Source organism: Polypterus senegalus, unplaced genomic scaffold (assembly GCF_016835505.1).
Source record: "Polypterus senegalus isolate Bchr_013 unplaced genomic scaffold, ASM1683550v1 scaffold_3818, whole genome shotgun sequence".
Taxonomy (NCBI): Eukaryota; Metazoa; Chordata; class Cladistia; order Polypteriformes; family Polypteridae; genus Polypterus; species Polypterus senegalus.
The window spans coordinates 1,569-20,149 of NW_024382994.1; the positions used below are offsets into that span (position 1 = coordinate 1,569).

The following is an 18,581-nucleotide window of genomic DNA, read 5'->3' on the forward strand; positions in this document are numbered from 1 at the left end:
ACCAAAGAGCAAGGACTTTAATGACCTCATGGGCACGGCCATCAGCAGGGTGTCTGTCTGCGTAGAGTGTGTCGACCTCGTCATTGAGAGGTTTACTTACCTTAGTGGTGACATTCATGTCTCTGGTGACTCTTCCTATGAAGTCAGACGGATTGGGAGAGCATGGGGGTCATGAGGTCGCTGCAAAGGGGTGTGTGGTGATCCTGATATCTCAACAAAAGGACGAAGGTCCAAGTCTTTAGAGTCCTGGTGCTTCCTGTCTTGCTATTTGGTTGCGAGACATGGACGCTATCCATTGAACTGAGACGAAGACTGGACTCCTTCATGTGTGTCTCTACAGAGAGTCCTTGGGTCCCGCTGGTTTGACTTTGTGTTGCTCATGGAGTCCCGAATGAGGCACATGACCTGCACTGTGAAGGAGCGTCAGTTATGGCCATGTGGCGTGTTTCCCTGAAAGTGATCTATCTCATAAGATCTTCATTGTTGGGGACCCGAGTGGCTGGACCAGGCCAAAGGGACTCCCATGTAACATCTGGCTGTGGCAGATAGAGGGTCATTTCCAGAGGGTGGGACTGGACTGCCTGGGGGGTTGCAAACTGGGATCCTGAGTTGTTTCGTTGTGTAGTGGGTGTAGCAACGCACTGTACCAGTGCATGCTCCCCAACTTGACTTGTCGTTACGTGTGTGACATCTTCAATCAATCAACATTTATTTATATAGCACATATTCATACAAAAAAATGTAGCTCAAAGTGCTTTACAAAATGAATAGAGAAATAGAAGACACAATAAAAGATAAACATAAGTCAACATTAATTAACATAGAATAAGAGTAAGGTCCGATGGCCAGGGTGGACAGAAAAAACAAAAAAAAAACTCCATCTTTATTCAAGGCGACTCACAAACCGCTTTGGCTGCACACTCCTCAGCAGCTTAAACCAAAGCCGTTGATCTTCGTAGGCCACGGTTGTGCCAGTGCAGTGAGGACTCAGATGGACAAGAGTGTGGTGAAAAGTGCTGCGTTCTGAGTGTCGACTAGGAATTTACTAAAACAGAATGGGGAAAACGTTTTATGGATATTTTGTAAAATATTTCCTTTGCCATTTCTTTTACGTACATCAACAAACATCCCAAAGTATTCAGGTGGAATGAAGCCCTGGTTAGGAACACAAGAGGCAATTTGGAAACTGTGTGTGCAGCCATTCAAGTAATTTTAACCAAAATGAAATGTAAAGAGGTGAGGTGCCTCATGAGCAATAATTGTCCTCCAAAAACCTGCAGCCCCTGAGGTCCCCAGGCCCGAGATGGACTACCCCCTAGTCTACAGTTGAGTCTTAGAGGTGGCATGTGGGGGGCAAATGTAGATTGTAGTTGTAAGTGATTTCGGTGTGGACACTCACAGGGGTACAACAAGGGGATGTGCAGGAGTGAATCAAAGTATTGTGAGGTGGGTACCGGCTGGTATATGAATGTAGGTTTTAAGAGGTATGAGTGCCGGGTGTGTACAGAATGTTTCAGTGAAGGCGATCCAGTATTTCACGATATTGAACAGAAAGCTGCAGTGTTGCACAAATGCCTAGAAACCAAAACAAGACAAACCACTCTTGTAATTGCTGCTCCACACCCAGAGCAAGCAGTTGGCCTGAATTCTTTGTTTGAGTATCACACGTGGTGCTTACCGCAGAGCGATGAAACATAATCCAGAAGAGACGATAATAGCGCAGCATAATGCAGTCGTGTCCGGCTAGCATCTGCTGAAGAAGAGTTGGGCTGAGTCCAGTGCAGGGCCGCTTCTTGATCTTAGCAGTGTGAGAGACTTCTAGAAGCCCCATGGCCAGTGAAAAGGGTTGTGGGGAGACCCTAAAATTAATGTGCTCCTTAGGGTCCCACTGTCTCACACCCTCTTTTTTTTCTTTTCTCTTCTTAGCAGCTAAGAATTCCTTTGTCAGATTCAGCGTCAACATGGCCGAGGAGTGCATCATTCGGATCCCACCCCATCACTACATCCATGTCCTCGACCAGAACACCAACATTGCTCGGGTCGAGACGGGCCCTAAGACCTACATCCGCCAGGACAATGAGAGGTACGTGTGCGTTCTTTACTCGCCGTCTGGGGATTCTTCTGCTCTCGTCTCCTGTGCATGTGACCTTCCTGGATACGCACTCCCAAGTGTGGGCTGTGTGCCATTCAGCCACCACCTGTTTTTATTTGTGTTCACCTTTAAACAAAACCAGAGGAGCAGCCTCACTTCTCATCCCCGACTCGTCACGCTGAAATCCGTGATGACCTCATTCTCCAAATGATTGCTTTGAGGTGGCGCATCACAGAAGCAAACCGAAATTTGGGCCTTGCTTGTCTGCTACACCGATGCCGTCATGGCCAGACTCTTATTTCCATTTTGATTTGCATGAATTTCCAAAAAGCCAGCAAGAATAAATAAACACTGTCGTGAATCTCATTATTTGGAAATTCTCTTTCATTTCCACACAATATTTTTGAATTACAGCTGGTTCTTCACCATCCATGGACACATTTACACTTCTTTCGGCTGCTCCCGTTATGGATTGCCACAGCAGATCATCTTCCATATCTTTCTGTCCTCAGCATCTTGTTCTGTTACGGACACATTTACACTATAACCCCCAAACGTGTCCTCAAACTCTGCAACTTTAAAGGTTCTTTTTGATTGGTGGACAAGTTAATCTGGGAAATACCTAAATTATTAGCCTTGCTTTATGTATTCATCCTGCAATACTAACCTCTGGAGACCTTACACTTCATTAAAACTAACAATCGCAAATAACTACAATACCTTAGCAAAGGCCAGGGGCTGCTCAAGCGCTATCACGGATATCCTGGATCGCTACCCCTATAAAGGGCTCTACTTCATAATTTAACGGAGTCGAGAAGCTGCTCACGAGCCGCACTCCTGCTGGGGTTTACCGATATGTCAGTCCATTCCTGCATTGCTAGCCCCGAAAGAAATCATAAAACGAGCTCAGCTGAGCACAACATATCTCGAACCTGAATATTTATACTCCCAACAAAGTCCAGGAGAGGCAGCCTCCTGTCAGGGGGTACCAACTTCTTTAGATTTCCAGGAACAAATAAATATTAAAAATTAATTCCTTTGTTGGGTGGGAGAAAACAAGATGGATGCCAATAGATCGAAAAAATTCCCAGAAAAAATTTAAATAAATACCAATAACAGGTGACACCATTACGTTGTCATTTTGAAATGTGATTGGACTGCAAGGTTGCTAGTTCTTGTGAGATTTCGCCATCATGGTGCATGACATCATGACATCTTTATGCCTGACCTATTTAAGATGGCGGCTCACTACGCTGAGTACCGTAGCTTTTGGATTTTAACAAAAAAAAAAAAAAAAAATTCATTTGTTAGAATTTTAAAATGCTTTCATAAATCTTATTCTTTTTTGACAGTTTCATTTCCACACAATATTTGTGAGTTGTAACTCATTTTTATAATGTTCGTTTTTTATTGTTGTTGTGATAATGACATCCTCCCGCCGCCATTTATTTGCGGTTTACATGAGATCTTCAGTTCTCGCAAAATTTTGCAGTTGCGGCACGTGATGTCACGACGACATCACGTATGAGCTTGTGAAATTTCACAATCGTGGTGCGTGGCATCGTAACATCTTTACAAGGGAGCTCTTTAAGATGGAGTCTCCTACCTTTTGGATTTCAAGAAAAAAAACTGGAGGTGTGCCCGTGTTTGATTTTGATTTTTGACCCCAACTCTGACTTCTGTCTTTTGAATTAGTCTTATTTATTTATTTTTTCTTATTTTGTTTGCAATTCAGTGTTAGACAAACTTTTATGGACCCCCTTGCTTTAATTTTGACATTAAATCGGCTGTGTCTTGTAGGGAGTGTCTCTCAACCCCAAACACCAGCAAAGGCATCCAAAAAGTGACAAAAAAACAAAAAGTGGCTTTAATGACAAAACCTCATTAGTAGTATGGGGGAACAGCAAAGTTTAACAAAAAGACAGAAAACGATAAACCCCTCTGTCCCCTGAGGCCTAACTGAACGACAGTAAACCCTGGCTACTCTACCACTACTTTGGCTCTTCTTCTTGCCTCTGGATGTGATCAAAGGAAGTCAGGCCCTTATATATCATGGCCCAAGCCCCTTCCAGGTACCGTGCCATAAGCACTTTTGGGGTCCCGGCTGACATCATCCATCTCTGGTGTCCCCCTAGCTGCACCACAGTTTTTTGCACGTTAGCCTCACTGCAGAGGTGGACTGATCGGGGCCAGGTTGGTTATCCTTCTTCGTTACCCTTGTGACACTACAACACACTGCCTCCGAGTGGACTGGAGAACCTTAAACCCACACAATATGGTCTTGGATGGCCTTCTGATGTGATTGTAGCACCCTCTGATGGTCAATAAGGGTACCGCTTCCCAGATTTTCTTCCCAGTGCTTTCTCCCTTCGATATGATAAGAAGTTTCTTTCCAGATCCAAAAATATCGTATGAGAATTTTTCCCAATCACTGTGTCTGTCAGTCTCTCCATTGCAAACACAGTTTTTGAGTGTCCTTTAACAGGAAACATGACAGGTCTTTGGTTTTGGAAAATGTGCTTCAAGCAGAACCATACAGGATGCCCATCTCTATTTATTTAATACAAAAAAAATGAATTTACAAAAGACTGGAAGATTTGTATCATGTATATGGTAAATGAATCGGCCTGCGATGGCTGACAAATTCAAGGCTGCTTACAGTTGGTGCCTCCTGAAGTTTGAGTGAGAAGCTGGAGAAATGAGTGCTGATGCAGAAAATCCACAGAGGTGGAGCACGGGGGTCTCAAGTGAACATCAAGTTAAAGGGAATTGATCATAGCATAATTTCACTTCTGTTTTTCCGATATCTCCAGGACTTTCCAAATGTCACATGTAGTTTAATGTGACTGAAGTCCCTGCTGTTGTGTACTCAGAAGTACATGGCGGCGTTAGTGAAGTCGTGAATGAGCTGAACTGAATGGAGATGAAGGCCTCCAAATGAGACCTATAAGTACCCCAAGTGTGTGCAGGACATGGCCAGAGATGTCCAGTCCCAGTAGGTGTGGAGGCCTTACAAATGGCAGAAGACCATTCTGTCCATCAAGGTCATCTGACCAGCTAATACCTGATTCTCTGACAGGCCAGGGCTTAAAGAATCTTTATAGAACCCCGGGATCCCTTAAAGGACCTCAAATGACAAAGATTCAATGACAAAGAATCACCCCATTTCAACACTGACCCCAGAATGTGACCAGAGACCCCTGCACTAGACACTTGTGTGGGTGAAATTACTTTTGCCTTTTAACAAAGATGGCTTCCTGGCAGGTTTGTCCCAGTACTGATAATCTCACTGAAGAAACTCTGCTCACCTCATCTGAAAGCCATTCTCTCTCTTTTGAATGGTCAACTGGTCTTCTCATACCATCCACCCAAATTGTATTAATTTTTTTTATCGTATCTGTTAATTACTTCATGTTGTTTATATCGATGGCCATAAAAATTTTTAATGTGCTGTTTTCATGGATAACAAAGATTCCAGAGTTTCTGATACAGTAGGCTTCAATTGGGGCAATGCTGAACAACCAGGTGATATCAAAACATTGATTCCTTCATTCTCCACCACTTATTGGAGACCGGGTCATGGGGGCAACAGTCTTAGCACTGAGGTCCACACGTCTCTTTCCCCAGCCACACTTGCCAACACTTACTGTGAGACCCCAAGGCTTTCCCAAGCCACCTGGAAGAGTCTTCCCCACGGTCTCCTTTTAACTGCTCGTGTTCACAAATCTCCTCAGGGAAGTGTCCAGGGAGCATCGGTATCAGATCCCGGAATCGCCTCAGTTCTCTCCTCTCAATGCAGAGGGTCAGCAGGTCAATGCCAAGCCTCTCACTGATATCTGCTCTTCTTACCTCATCTTTAAGCGGGAGCCCAGCCATCCTGCAGAGAAACCTCATTTTGGCCTCTTGTACCTGCAATCTCATTCTTTCAGCCATTCCCATAAGTGAGGGTGAGGACGTAAGTTGACTGATTTTGAGAAATTTGAGAGCTTCACCTTCTGGCTCAGCTCCTTCTTCACCGCTACAGATCAGTATAGTAACTGTACTCACCGCCCTATCTGTCGATCTCACCTTCCCTTTTCCCCTCACTCGTGAAGAAGACCCCGAGGTACTTAAACTCCTCCACTTGAGGCAGTAACTCGCCTCCCACTCGGACAGGACAGTTCACCTTTTTCCTATTGAAGACCATGGTCTCAGATTTGGAGGTGCTGATCCTCATCCCTGCCGCTTCACATTTGGTCGCAAACCATCCCAATGCATGCTGGAGTTCACAGCCCAAAGAAGACAACAGGACCACATCAGATATCGAAACATCCATGAACAAAATATAAAATTACTCATCTCGTATAGTCCAAAATGTGTGTGTTTTTGGTAAAACAAGGAAACATTTGGACCTCCCGTCCTCGAACAAAGATGGTTGGTTCATGCACTTCTTTTTCCTTCTTGCTATCACGGAGTTAGCAGACCTCCGTCTGTTCATGCAGCTCTCTGTGTTTGTCATTCCTGCAGTGTGTATTCCGTAGGTGACGTGCGTCTGATTGGCCAGTACGATACGCTTTACTCTTGGCTGATGTCACCACTGTTCTCTTCCTGTCAGTCATGGCACCTGCCCACACCTCCGTTTACCGTGGAAAGAACCCAAAGCCCAATTTTGTGGCCAAGTTAGTGCAAGCATCCAATTTTTTGCTGCAGGAGCACATATCACATCATATTAAGACCAAGGTCAAGGTTTGAGGTCCAGGGGTTCACAAGGTTTTGTGTGGCAGACAGACAACCCATAGCATTTTACAGAGATTAATATATGCAGAAAATGGGAACGTTGCATGAAAGTGAATTGCCTTCACGTGAATTAAAAATTTGAATACAAGACGGGGCTCTTGACAGTTGAGTTTTGGGTTTGGTGTCCCAACCTCCAATATTTGGTAGGCCCTCCGCTTGTTTTTCAGGGTACATGTGACCCAGCATGGACTGCTGCTCAGCAGTGATGTTGCCTCATTCTTCCTGTCTGGCTTTCTGCAGATCATTCAGGTTGGTTTCCACAGATTCTCGTTGGGTTTGAGTTCAGGAGTTTGAGCCACCCCAGCATTGCCTTGGTCTTGTGCTTGTGATTGTTGTCTTACTGGAAGGTGAACCTTCTCAAGGCATTGTGCTTGTGGTTGTTCGCTTCCAGTTATTTCACTGTATTTAGTCCCATCCATTCTTCCATCAGTCTTAACCAGATTCCCACCTCGTCCCTTTATTGGAAGGGTCTACTCTTGCACCTTAAGGGTGACACAGAGACAGAGAGACAAACACACACAGACCATATCCATATAAGCAGTGATTATGAGTGATGAATGTCCAGCTTATGACTCCTCAGTACTTCACATAGGAACTCGCTAGCTTTGACGTAACTAACACAGATATAACCTCGACCTTTGGCTACCTTGGTCTGTGAGAAAAGCCTAGACACGTGGAGGCTAACATACCTTGGCTTAAACCACTCGCCAATCAATGATACTGTACTCTCACCGTGATGTCCACCCTTTTGAGGCGTCTCTTTATTCCACTAACCCTGTGGGAAAAGAAAGTGGCAACCTCCCTACTTGAGGTACCATGTGTTTCCTTTATTACTTTAGTCAGTCCAGATATATACTGTAAAGAAGTATAAAAAATATAAAAAGCAGTTTTCATTAAAATAGAATTGTAGCTGTCGATGAAAATATAAAAAGATAGCAAAGGTATATGGATACATCTACACTGTAGTCTTACAAAGCTCACTGAAAATTAACAGCAGTATCAAAATCCCCACAGCATTTTGCTGCCACCACCATACTTCACTGTAGGGTTGGTGTGTTTTTGAGGCCTGAGTAGTTTTGGGTGTGTGCAAAAACAGAGTTTGGAGGTGGCAAGTGGGGAAACTACCGTATTTACGCGTGTACCACGCGCACATTTTTTTCCGAAAATTGGCATTAGAATATCAGGTGCGCGTCATACACGAGGAAATGTAATTCTGTAATGTTTACTTCTTCTGCTTGGGCTCACTCGCTCGCGCTCTCTCTCTCTCTCTCTCTCTCTAAACGCTTCTTATATAATCGCAACTCGTGTCGTACACAAGGCAAAACGATTTTCGAGATTTTCTTTGTAAAAAATTAGGGTGTGCGTCGTACGCGAGTAAAAACGGTACTCCAGGCCTTGAGCCTAAGGGGACCCTGCTTTTGAGGTCTATGTGTCCCGTTCAAGTGGATTTGTCAAGTTATATTTTCCAGTTATATTTTGATAAAGTCCACGTGTTATCTTTCTCTAATGAGAAAATCCAGCGTATGTTAACATTATTTTTATCAAATTCGTGCATAAGTTTATACAGTCCACGCATACTGGCAACAGCGTTTGACATAACCTGCCCCGCGTGGGGTTGGTCAGCCCTAACCCGCACACCCCTAAGGTCACTTCTGAGTGTGCTCCATACTTAACTGTTTGATTTTTGACCAAAAGGGCTCTGCCTTGATTTCATTTGACCACACAACCTTTTCTCACATCCATGCTTTGTCTCTTTCTTGAACTGTGGTGAACTCCAGATGTAAATTTTTATGGATTTTGTTGCCGTCCTCCCAAACAGGCCACTGTTACGGAGAGCTCTTGATGTCATTGATTACTTCGCATGCACTGTAGCTCCTTCAAAGTGATGGCTGGCTTTTGCGTTGCTTCTCTTACCGGTCTACACGATGCTTGGGCACTAAGTTTTGACGGACCATCACTGGATGGTGTGATGCACCTTCCTCTTCTTGACGAACTGTCCAATAATGCTCACTGGGACATTCCAGCTCTTTGATATTTTTTTAGTCCCTTTTGTATCGCTTTGTCTGCTTCTTCTGTGGTCTGCTCTTTAGTCTTCATTTTTGCAGTGATGTTTCACAGTGATGTTTCTATCAGTGCATGTAGCTTTTGAAATCCAGAGACTAGTGAGAACTTTAAAGGGGACCGCATACTTTGCAAAGCACTGTGTAATTACTAGCGTCAAGATTGGTTTCCTACACCATTTTCTCCAATTAGGGTTCTGTTCCATCCCATGAAGATGACAATGGTGCCTCCTCGTCATTACTGTGTGATCCTTAACCCGGTGCTGCGAGATGATGAGGGACGTGTCCAGTTTGATGACCAAGGCCAAGTAAAACTGCGTTATGCTGACCAGGAGATTCGCCTTGCTCAAGACCCCTTCCCTCTGTATCCTGGGGAAGAGCTGAAGCAGGTAAGACAAAGTGAATGTGGTCAATTTGGGTGGTGGAGTGGGTCACTGATTGTATGGCGGAGTGATGGCTCTGAGGTTAGGGATCTGCACTGGCAATCGGAAGGTTGCCGGTTCGAATCTTGTAAATGCCAATAGGGACTCTGCTCTGTTGGGTCCTTGACCCAATTGCTGAGCGCTTTGAGTTGTGAGAAAAATGCTATATAAATGCAAAGAATTATTAGTGGAGAAGGTGGGGGTCTGACATGGACAGAGAGCTCAGCTGACATCACCAGGCGGTTCAGCACTCACAGTGTTCATAGACGGACTCTGCACGGCTGACAGATGGAGCTCTCCTCTGAGCTGGAGTTTGTGGAATAGCGACTCGCCACCGATACTTCATCACAGTGCACTGTGGACGGGTGGAGTGTAATGGAGAGTCTGCGCGGAGATGGGGACTGACGGAGAGAGAGAGACATCAGCTGACATCACCTGGAGGCGCACAACTTGCAGTGTTCATAGATGGGCTCAGCGCACCTGACAGATGGAGTTTCAGCCTGCAGGACTGAGATTATGGGTTCATGACTACACCACAACATTTCACCACAGAGCAGATCTTCAAACTGGGACACTGATCTGGAGGGACTCCCCCTAGTATTGACCTTTCTCTTGTTTGGTGTTGTTTTACCAGGTACTATCGCTGCTAAGGACCATTTTTCCTGAGAAGGGCGTCTCTAATGAGTGTCTTTGTCTTTTTGTTCCTCCACAGGACATCCTCACCCTGGAGATTGTGTTCCCCAACATGGCATTGCATCTGCAGGCTCTCCTTGACTTTGAAGATGTTGGTGGTGTCAAGCGGGTGGCTGGTGATGAGTGGCTGTTTGAGGGACCAGGTTTCTGATTCACATTTTATTTTCTTACCTTATGGTTATATTTACAGTACAGTTTTACTGACCTAGGATTTGCCCCTGCAGCGCAGAGACTGGCACAAGTTGGTTCACAGAGTAGGTGGTCTGAAAATGTGAATTTGCCTTAATTATTCCCTTCTTCTATGCCATGTTTATCTTACCGTACCTTTTCACACTGATTGGTCATTTGGTTACATTCAGTTGTGGCACGGTTAAAGTGTGGTCTTGAGTCAAAATGCAAAACACTTGGAGCAGCTGCTAAACAAAATGCAATGCTCTTAGTTATGACGCGTAACCTATAGACTAGTGTTGGATTGATACTAAAACTTTGAATTCGGTATCAATACCAGCTTTCAGACTTCAATACCGGTACCACAATGGATCCGAAGCAAATAACGGATAACTCCAAAACTCCCCGATCTTACTCCAGCATTTCTGATGTGTCGCACGATTTCTGACCTTCCTAGTGAGCGCCCTAACCATCGCAGCACACCATGAAGTCCTGATTGCGTGGGAGCAATAAAGGTGGGCAGTGGGGTCCGCCGTAAAGTCCAGATCGCATCAAAGCAGTATTTCCCCTGTCAAGTACCAATCACATTGGAACAATATCTCCCTCATGTCAAGGAGATCCCCCAGGAAGTTCCAGTCACGTCGATGTTTTGTTTCGCGATGTCTATGAAATGAATATTTTGCCACAACTGCAATAGCAAGTGTTGAGGGAAGGTGTGGGGATTGAAAGGAAATTAGACGTTAATTTCCAGTGATGAAAATCCCGAAATGCTGGCGCCGTACCATTTTAAACTTTGGGTTTTTTGGTATTTTCCCAGGACCAATATCTGATTTTGTATTTCATTTTAAACTAATGTGGAAATTAAATGCCATAGTAAAAAACAATCGATCGTTAGGTTGATACGTTTTTAGTTATGCCATGATAAAACTGTGCCAACATAGATATGCATTGTACCATAGTGTGGTTAACACGTAGGTTTGAATTTAGTTTTGGCACAAATAATCTTCCATTTTCAGCAGACAGTACTTTATAGAGTTGTGCAATCTTCTCAGAGACACACCTAGGAGTAAATCTCAAGAGTTCAGCGTTTATCAGAGTCGAGGTGGGTGACGGTTACTGACCTGCTCCTTTGAAGAACTCTACAGCCGTCTGTTAAATGGAAGACTCGTCCCATTCACTGGGCTAGGCTCATAAATAGAGCTGAGTGTGACATTGTGACGGTGATAAGATATGGTGTGATCAGGAGTAGCCTGACCCAGAGCTAAAGCTGCCCTAACCTTCTTAGCATTGTGTTGACCCCCAGAAAACAATAAATACAACAGGATAGGATGCAGATTTGGTACGTGTTCCTACGTGTGACGTGTTTTGAAACGGTCACCAATGCATAGCCTGGCATTTCCATCAGGACAGTAGAAGTGTGTTTCTTTGCACACTATTCTTATAATATTTTTGCCATTCCTTACACATGACAGGGTACAACGTCAGAGATCTGACATCTTTCCTAATCATATTTGGATCTGCAGTGTTATGGATAAGGCAAGAAAACAATTGAAAAACACACAAGGTAAACTGAGTGAACTCCTAGGACGTGAGAAGGACTGTGAATGGCATTGCATGCCACCAACATCAAGCCCTTCCCCAGACGCACAATCCCGTCCCCCAGCCATTAACAAATTCGCAAGGATGGAACAGCTAAATGCTAATATCACAGCACACTGTCAAGGACTTCAGGTGCCTCCCATGGGGCTCGTCATGTAATACGGGACTCTTAAGGAAAGGTTCCAGAGAAAAAGCATATGGGAGCAGGGTGACACTTATAAGAAAATGTGACCTTCTTCCCTCTGTTTGTCATCAGGTACCTACATACCATGCAAAGAGGTGCAGGTGCTCGAGAAGATCCAAGCCACAGTTATCCAACACAACCAGGCCATTCGCCTGCGAGCCAGAAAGGAAGGAGTTGACCGTGGAGGAGTGGAAAGGGTGACTGGTGAGGAAGAGTTTAGCACCCTTAGCTGAATTTAAAGTAAAGAGGGGGCTGCTGCTTAAACAGGTGTTTCTGTTTCCACAGGAGAAGAATGGCTGGTCAGAAAGGTGGGTGCCTACCTCCCCGGCGTCTATGAAGAGGTGGTGGACATCGTGGAAGCGTACATCCTGACAGACAAGGTGAGGGTGTGAGCAGCTCACTGCCTGGTCTGGCCACTGGGGTCATCTAAGGGATCTGGAGAAGTGTAAACTAACTCCCTTTACCGTTTTCTAGAAAGCTCTTCATGTCCGTGCCTTGAAGCCTTTCCGCGACTTCCGTGGAAATAACCGACGGACAGGAGAAGAGTGGCTCATCACCAACGACGAGGCTGAAGCCTACATCCCGGAGGTGTCTGAGGAGGTGGTGGGTGTTGTGGAAGTCACGACTTTGGACCCCTGGCATTACTGTGTCATCCTGGATCCTGTGGGACGTGACGGCAAACCACAGCTGGGCCAAAGGAGAGTGGTGAAGGTGGGGGAGGTCATCTGCACCTGCTTAATCCAATTCAGGATTATTGTTGACCACAATCTTATCTGTCTATCTATCTATCTATCTCACCAAATGTGATCTGTTATATAGTGCCTTTTACAGCTGTCTGTCTATATTTTACCTTTCACATCTGTCTACATGTCATTCTAGCATATAGTGCCTTTTCACGTTTATTTACCTATCTATCTTGATAATTATATAGTCCCCTTACTATCTTATTATATAGCAGAACTTCTATTTTTTTAATTTATCATATAGTGCCTTTCACATATATCTATCCATCTTTCAATTGTACTGTACAGTATTGCACCTTTCCTGTCAATTGTATCTAAAAAGTCTTTATAAAACAAAGACAGATAGGAACAATAAAATAGGCCTTTCACTATTTATCTCTATCCGTATCTCCCCATCCCTTTATAAAGTTTCTTTTTTTATTTATTTATTTTCCATACAGGGTGAGAAGTCCTTCTTCCTACAGCCTGGTGAACGGCTGGAAGAAGGGATTCAGGATGTCTACATCTTGTCTGAGGAGGAGGGCCTGGTGCTGAAGGCTATCAAAGGTTTCACTGATACACAACTGGTATGAAGGATTGTGTTTTTTGGGGGGGGTGCATGATAATCCAGGAAATGGAAGTGCACAGTTGATAGAGTTTGGCTTCATGAATTGGAGGTGCTTTGCCTCATCTTAGTGTTTTCTATGCACCAGGTGGATAAAGATGGAGACGAGGAGACGGAGGAGGTGACCCGGCGCCCTGGAGACTGCTGGATGCTACGTGGACCCCTGGAATATGTGCCTCCGGTAGAAGTGGAGGTGGTGACGAGGCGAAAAGCCATCCCGTTGGATGAAAATGAGGGCATCTACGTGCGTGACATGAAGAGTGGCAAGGTGAGAGACTATAGCGGGTCAGCAACTGAGTGCCTTCCTCCACAAGCTACAGCAGTCCAGCGTTCTTGTCTTTTTAGATGTCTCATTATGGAGAAAGCAGGATTGACCAGCTTCTTGTGTTGAATTGTTCACATGTTCTTGTGTCACCCTGTGAATTTTTCATCCTTTTGCTAGCAGTAAGCAAGACCCTCCTCTCTCTTCCCCCTCCAGGTTCGAGCCGTCATTGGGGAGACCTACATGCTCACCCATGATGAGGAGCTGTGGGAAAAGGTGCTGCCCAACAACGTGGAGAAGCTTCTGGCTGAAGCCAAGGACCCTTTAGCTGACCGCTCAGAGAGGCAAAGTACCTCCTCGACTTTGCCCATCAGAGATCGGACCAGAGTGGTGTCTTACCGGGTGCCTCACAATGCTGCCGTCCAAGTTTATGATTACAGGGACAAGAAAGCTAGGTGAGCAGGGTGGGGTTAGAAGGTGGTGGACACCACCAGGGATGTCTTTAAATTATTGGGATTGTAATAATGAGGATGTCTGTCTGTGGCACAGGGTGGTCTTTGGACCAGAAATGGTGATGCTGGGTCCTGACGAGCAGTTCACAGTCCTCAGCCTGTCTGGAGATCGGCCTAAGAGATCCAATGTGATCAAAACCATCTGCCTGCTGCTGGGCCCTGACTTCTGCACCGATATCATCAACATCGAGACCGCTGACCACGCCAGGCTGCAGTTGCAGCTTTCCTACAACTGGTAACATCTGCCTGCTTGCATGTGTAGACGCCTCTTCAACTCTCAAATATTTTTCAAACTTTTACCAATTTCTTCTGTGTCTTAGGCACTTTCATATTAAGGACAAGTCTGACACTGTGGAGGCGTCGTGCATCTTCAGCGTCCCAGATTTTGTGGGCGATGCCTGCAAAGCCATTGCCTCTCGCATACGTGGAGCCGTGGCCTCCGTCCAGTTTGATGACTTCCACAAGGTAAGGCAATGGGTTTTTCTTAGCCAGGGTTGGCGCCCCATCAGACTTGTGGCCCTGGTCAACTCAACCCTCCTGCCTCTCTCTCAGAATTCCAATCGGATCATCTGCTCGGCCGTGTTTGGCTTCGACGACACCATGAAGGTGCGCAACAATTTCACATTCCCCCAGAATAACCTGGTGATCACCAGCGTGGACATCCAGTCGGTGGAGCCCGTCGACCAGCGCACCCGGGATGCCCTGCAGAAGAGCGTGCAGCTGGCCATTGAGATCACTACCAACTCACAGGAGGCAGCAGCCAGGTCTGTCCTCCATTGAGGTGGGGGCTTTGGATTCATGTGTGAATTGGCATCCAGCAGGGCATACTCGAAGCTTTAAGCTGGCAGTCCTCTGTGTCTTAGTTGTGAGGCTTTATTCAGCATTTCATCTGCTCAGTTTGCTTTTCCTAGACTGAGTGTTTGCTTTGTGAGAGCGGGTGGGACACTTTTGGAGAACAGAGCCTGAAATTGAGGAAGTAGAGGAGAGCAGGTTCTCTCACATCCTTGTATTATTTGTTTTGACAGCCCTCTGAATGAATCATAATAGGGGGCGGGGCATGTAGATGGGCACAATGGCTCTCACCGATATCTCCTCCTGCTAGCTGACATCTATCAGCCTCACACTGAAGGCCCCAATTGATGTTTTACTCAATGGTGCTCCATTCACTTTCAACAGGCATGAGGCTGAACGCCTGGAGCAGGAGGCTCGTGGCAAGCTGGAAAGACAGAGGATCACAGATCAGGCTCAGGCCGAGAAGGCAAGGAAGGAGCTGCTGGAGCTGGAGGCACTGAGGTGAGGGGAGACAGGTGGCATGAAGTGGCATTTGGGAAGCTGTGTGGGTGGGAAAGTCTGAAATAGCAGTGCCTGACATGTTGATGAACCTCCTGGTGGACGGTCAGAAGGACAGACACTTGTACTGCAGACATGATGAGAGAACACTTGTCGTCTGTGCCATCTGCAGAATATATTTGCCTGAGCTGATAGAACATTCAAATCTCTTTTCTACTTGATTTCCACAGTGCTGCGGTGGAGAGCACTGGTGCGGCAAAGGCCGAGGCTCAGTCCAAGATGGAGGCAGCAAAGATTGAGGGTGACTGTGCAGTGATGCAAGCCAATCTGAAGTCACAAGCCCTGAAGATCGAAGCGGTGAGTACTGACAGCCTCTGGCCACTTGGGCAAACTGGAGTACCTACCTACCTGTCTGTCTGTACATTATGAAGCCTTATCTATCTGGTGTTTTTCTATCTAATCCTGCCAACTATACCAAATTTTTTCTATTTGTCTAGTCCTGCCAACTACGCTAAAATGTCTCTGTCATTTTAGCATAGTTAGCAGGATTAGATAGACAGACAGACAGACATTTTAGCGTAGTTGGCAGGATTAAACAGACAGACAAGACAGATAGAAAGAATTTGGTATAGTTGGCAGGATTAGATAGACAAACAGACAACTATACCAAATTCTTTCGTTAAGTTTCTGGTTAGAATAGCTTTTGCAAAGACAATTAACAAATCTCATAGCCAAACATTCAAAAAAGTTGTTTTATTTAATATAGAGAAATGAAATTCAGTCACAGGCAGTTATACGTTGTGTCGATGCATATGTAACAATTCCCATGAAAATACAAATCTGTGTAAATTGTACATCCGCATCCCCATACGCGAGTGGCAGAACCGCAAAGAGGCTCATCAAGGCTACTCCTTCACAAGAAGTCAGCCCGCGTATTTACCGACTCACAGGAAAAGGCACGTGGGGGCAATCTGGCGCGTCTCTCACTCAACGCTCCGATATCTCACTGTTTTCTCTCTCCGTCATTGTGTTGTGTGTGTGCGTTTAATTGGAATCGCATAACCATTGATTACGGCGGAATTTGTTACATCAGTTTGGATGGATTCTTGTTTAGTCATCGATCCTGAACACGTATGCAAAATTTGAAGAAATTCGCTTTGCCAAAAGTGGATTTAAAATCAGTTGCCAGATTTGACCCCGACAAGCAAACAGACAGAGGAGTCACATTCGATAAAATCGTTTAATAAAACACTCGACGTTCAATCCACACTCACCTGACACTACAGACGGCAGAAAAGCGCTCATTTCAGACGTCTGTGTGGACAGGGCCTAACTTTCTTATCCAGTTCAGGCTTGCTGACTTTAACTGAGGAAATGCCGAAGACCCTTTCTGTTTTAGGCAAATGGAGATTAAGGGGTGACGTGACTGAAGTGTTTGAAATTATGAAGGGCATTATTATGGTGGGCCAACAAGAACAAGGGAGTTAAGGGTAAATTTTGTACAGATGTTAAGTTTTTCTTCAGGTGAAGAACCACAGGCACATGGAATGAATGCCCAAGTAGTGTGGTGGAGAGCAGGACTTTAGGGACCTTCACATCTCAACTTGATGCTGTTGTGGAGAATCTCAGTAGGATCAGTAGTTAGTTGGGCTCATCGGCCTGCTCTCCTCACAGTTGCTCTCATGGTCACAACATTGACAAGCTTTTCTATGCCATTGACAAATATGGCTTCTCAACGCCCCCCTTGCCTGAGGATTCTTCAGCATTTGCTCCCAAGTGCCTTCACTCTGTGCATCTCTCTCCTCGTGGCACACTGTGGATCTTCCTGATGTTCCAGTGCCCTAATTCCTTCCACCATCACCCCCCCAACCCGCCCTTTCTTGTTTCAGGAGGCAGAGCTGGCCCGGCTGGTGAAGGCTCGCGAGCAGGAGCTGGAGTACGTCCGTGAGCAGGACAAACTGGAGGTGGACAAGGCAGCCAAGTTGGCCGAACTGGAGATCAAGAAATTCCAGGAGATGGTAAAGAGCATCGGGGCAGACACCATCAAGGACATTGCCACGGCTGGCCCAGAGCTTCAGGTGCGTCTTTTGGCCGTCGGTGCCTTTGTCTGTGTACCCCTGGCACAAACTTACGTTTTGGTGTTTTTTATTTTTTTGTTGCCTCTTCAGGTGAAGATGCTTCAAGGCCTTGGCCTGCAGTCGACACTCATCACCGACGGCTCATCGCCCATCAACCTCTTCACCACTGCACATGGCCTGCTTGGCTCCCTTAAGCCCATCGAGGGAAAAAGTAGCAGTGGGTGACACGGAGAGAGACTCGGTGGGGAGCACCGGAGAACCGAGTCATGCCAAAGAGAGAGAAGATGCCCTGACTGTGTGCTGCTTTTCCCGCTTCTGGCCGAGGCTGCCTTTCTGAACCTTTGCACTGTGTATTCTGCTCTGCTGCAATAAAGATAACCTTCTGTACGGAGTGAGATGCTTTCTTAATCCCTTAATGGCCTGCTGGCCTCATTCCCAGACTTGATTGAGCAGCAAGGCGCTAGTTTAGTGATTCATCACAAAGATATTTCAGGAAGTTGATTTCACGCTATGGGCAGTGCCAGTGCCAGTGCTCATGTTGGGGAATTAACACAAGTGCATCTCGGTGAGGGACACAAGTGAGAGGACATCCACCTTCTTCAGGTCAGCTTCTAACCTACATGGACCAATCAGAGTGTAGACAGAGTGAGCATGCATTGTCCCACCTTCCACCTCCAGAGGATGCTGCAGAAAAGGAAGGCAAACCAAAGCTCAGCCTACATGGCGATTCCAATCCAATTCCCCTTTATGCCAGATGGCATGAATGGCAGCAACAAAGTTCCACTACTTACGTCCGTCTTGGGTGAAGTTTCTGTGTGGCGTCCAAAGCTGTGGTTCAGTTCTCTCCCCAAAGTTCACCTCCAGGTGTTCTTAGGCCTGCCTGTCTTACGATTGCCTCCTTAAGGGTCCCGAGTAGAACTCTTCTTGTGATGAAGTCTTGCTCCAGTCCATCTCCACTTGATGATGATGATGATGGTACCCATGCTGTGTTGCTTGCAGCTGGTGAGCAGCTCTTGATTTGAGAAGGTTCATAGCCAGAAAATATGAAGGACTTTGCTCAGGCTACTGGTGTGGAATGTCGACAGTTTGGAAATGACT

General features: G+C 45.8%; 1 protein-coding gene across 1 annotated transcript; it reads left to right on the top strand.

The window, feature by feature from the left end:
- Nucleotides 1–1,737: 1,737 nt before the first annotated feature.
- LOC120521270 (major vault protein) lies at nucleotides 1,738–17,875 on the top strand. The gene is made up of 17 exons (XM_039743008.1): nucleotides 1,738–1,807; nucleotides 1,927–2,083; nucleotides 9,122–9,317; nucleotides 10,063–10,186; nucleotides 12,067–12,198; nucleotides 12,280–12,374; nucleotides 12,469–12,705; nucleotides 13,178–13,303; nucleotides 13,430–13,609; nucleotides 13,820–14,058; nucleotides 14,153–14,350; nucleotides 14,436–14,580; nucleotides 14,668–14,879; nucleotides 15,292–15,408; nucleotides 15,636–15,762; nucleotides 17,295–17,483; nucleotides 17,574–17,875. The coding sequence occupies exons 2-17, from the start codon at nucleotides 1,962–1,964 to the stop codon at nucleotides 17,706–17,708; spliced, it is 2,574 nt and encodes an 857-aa protein (XP_039598942.1). The 5' UTR covers nucleotides 1,738–1,807; nucleotides 1,927–1,961; the 3' UTR covers nucleotides 17,709–17,875.
- Nucleotides 17,876–18,581: the final 706 nt, after the last annotated feature.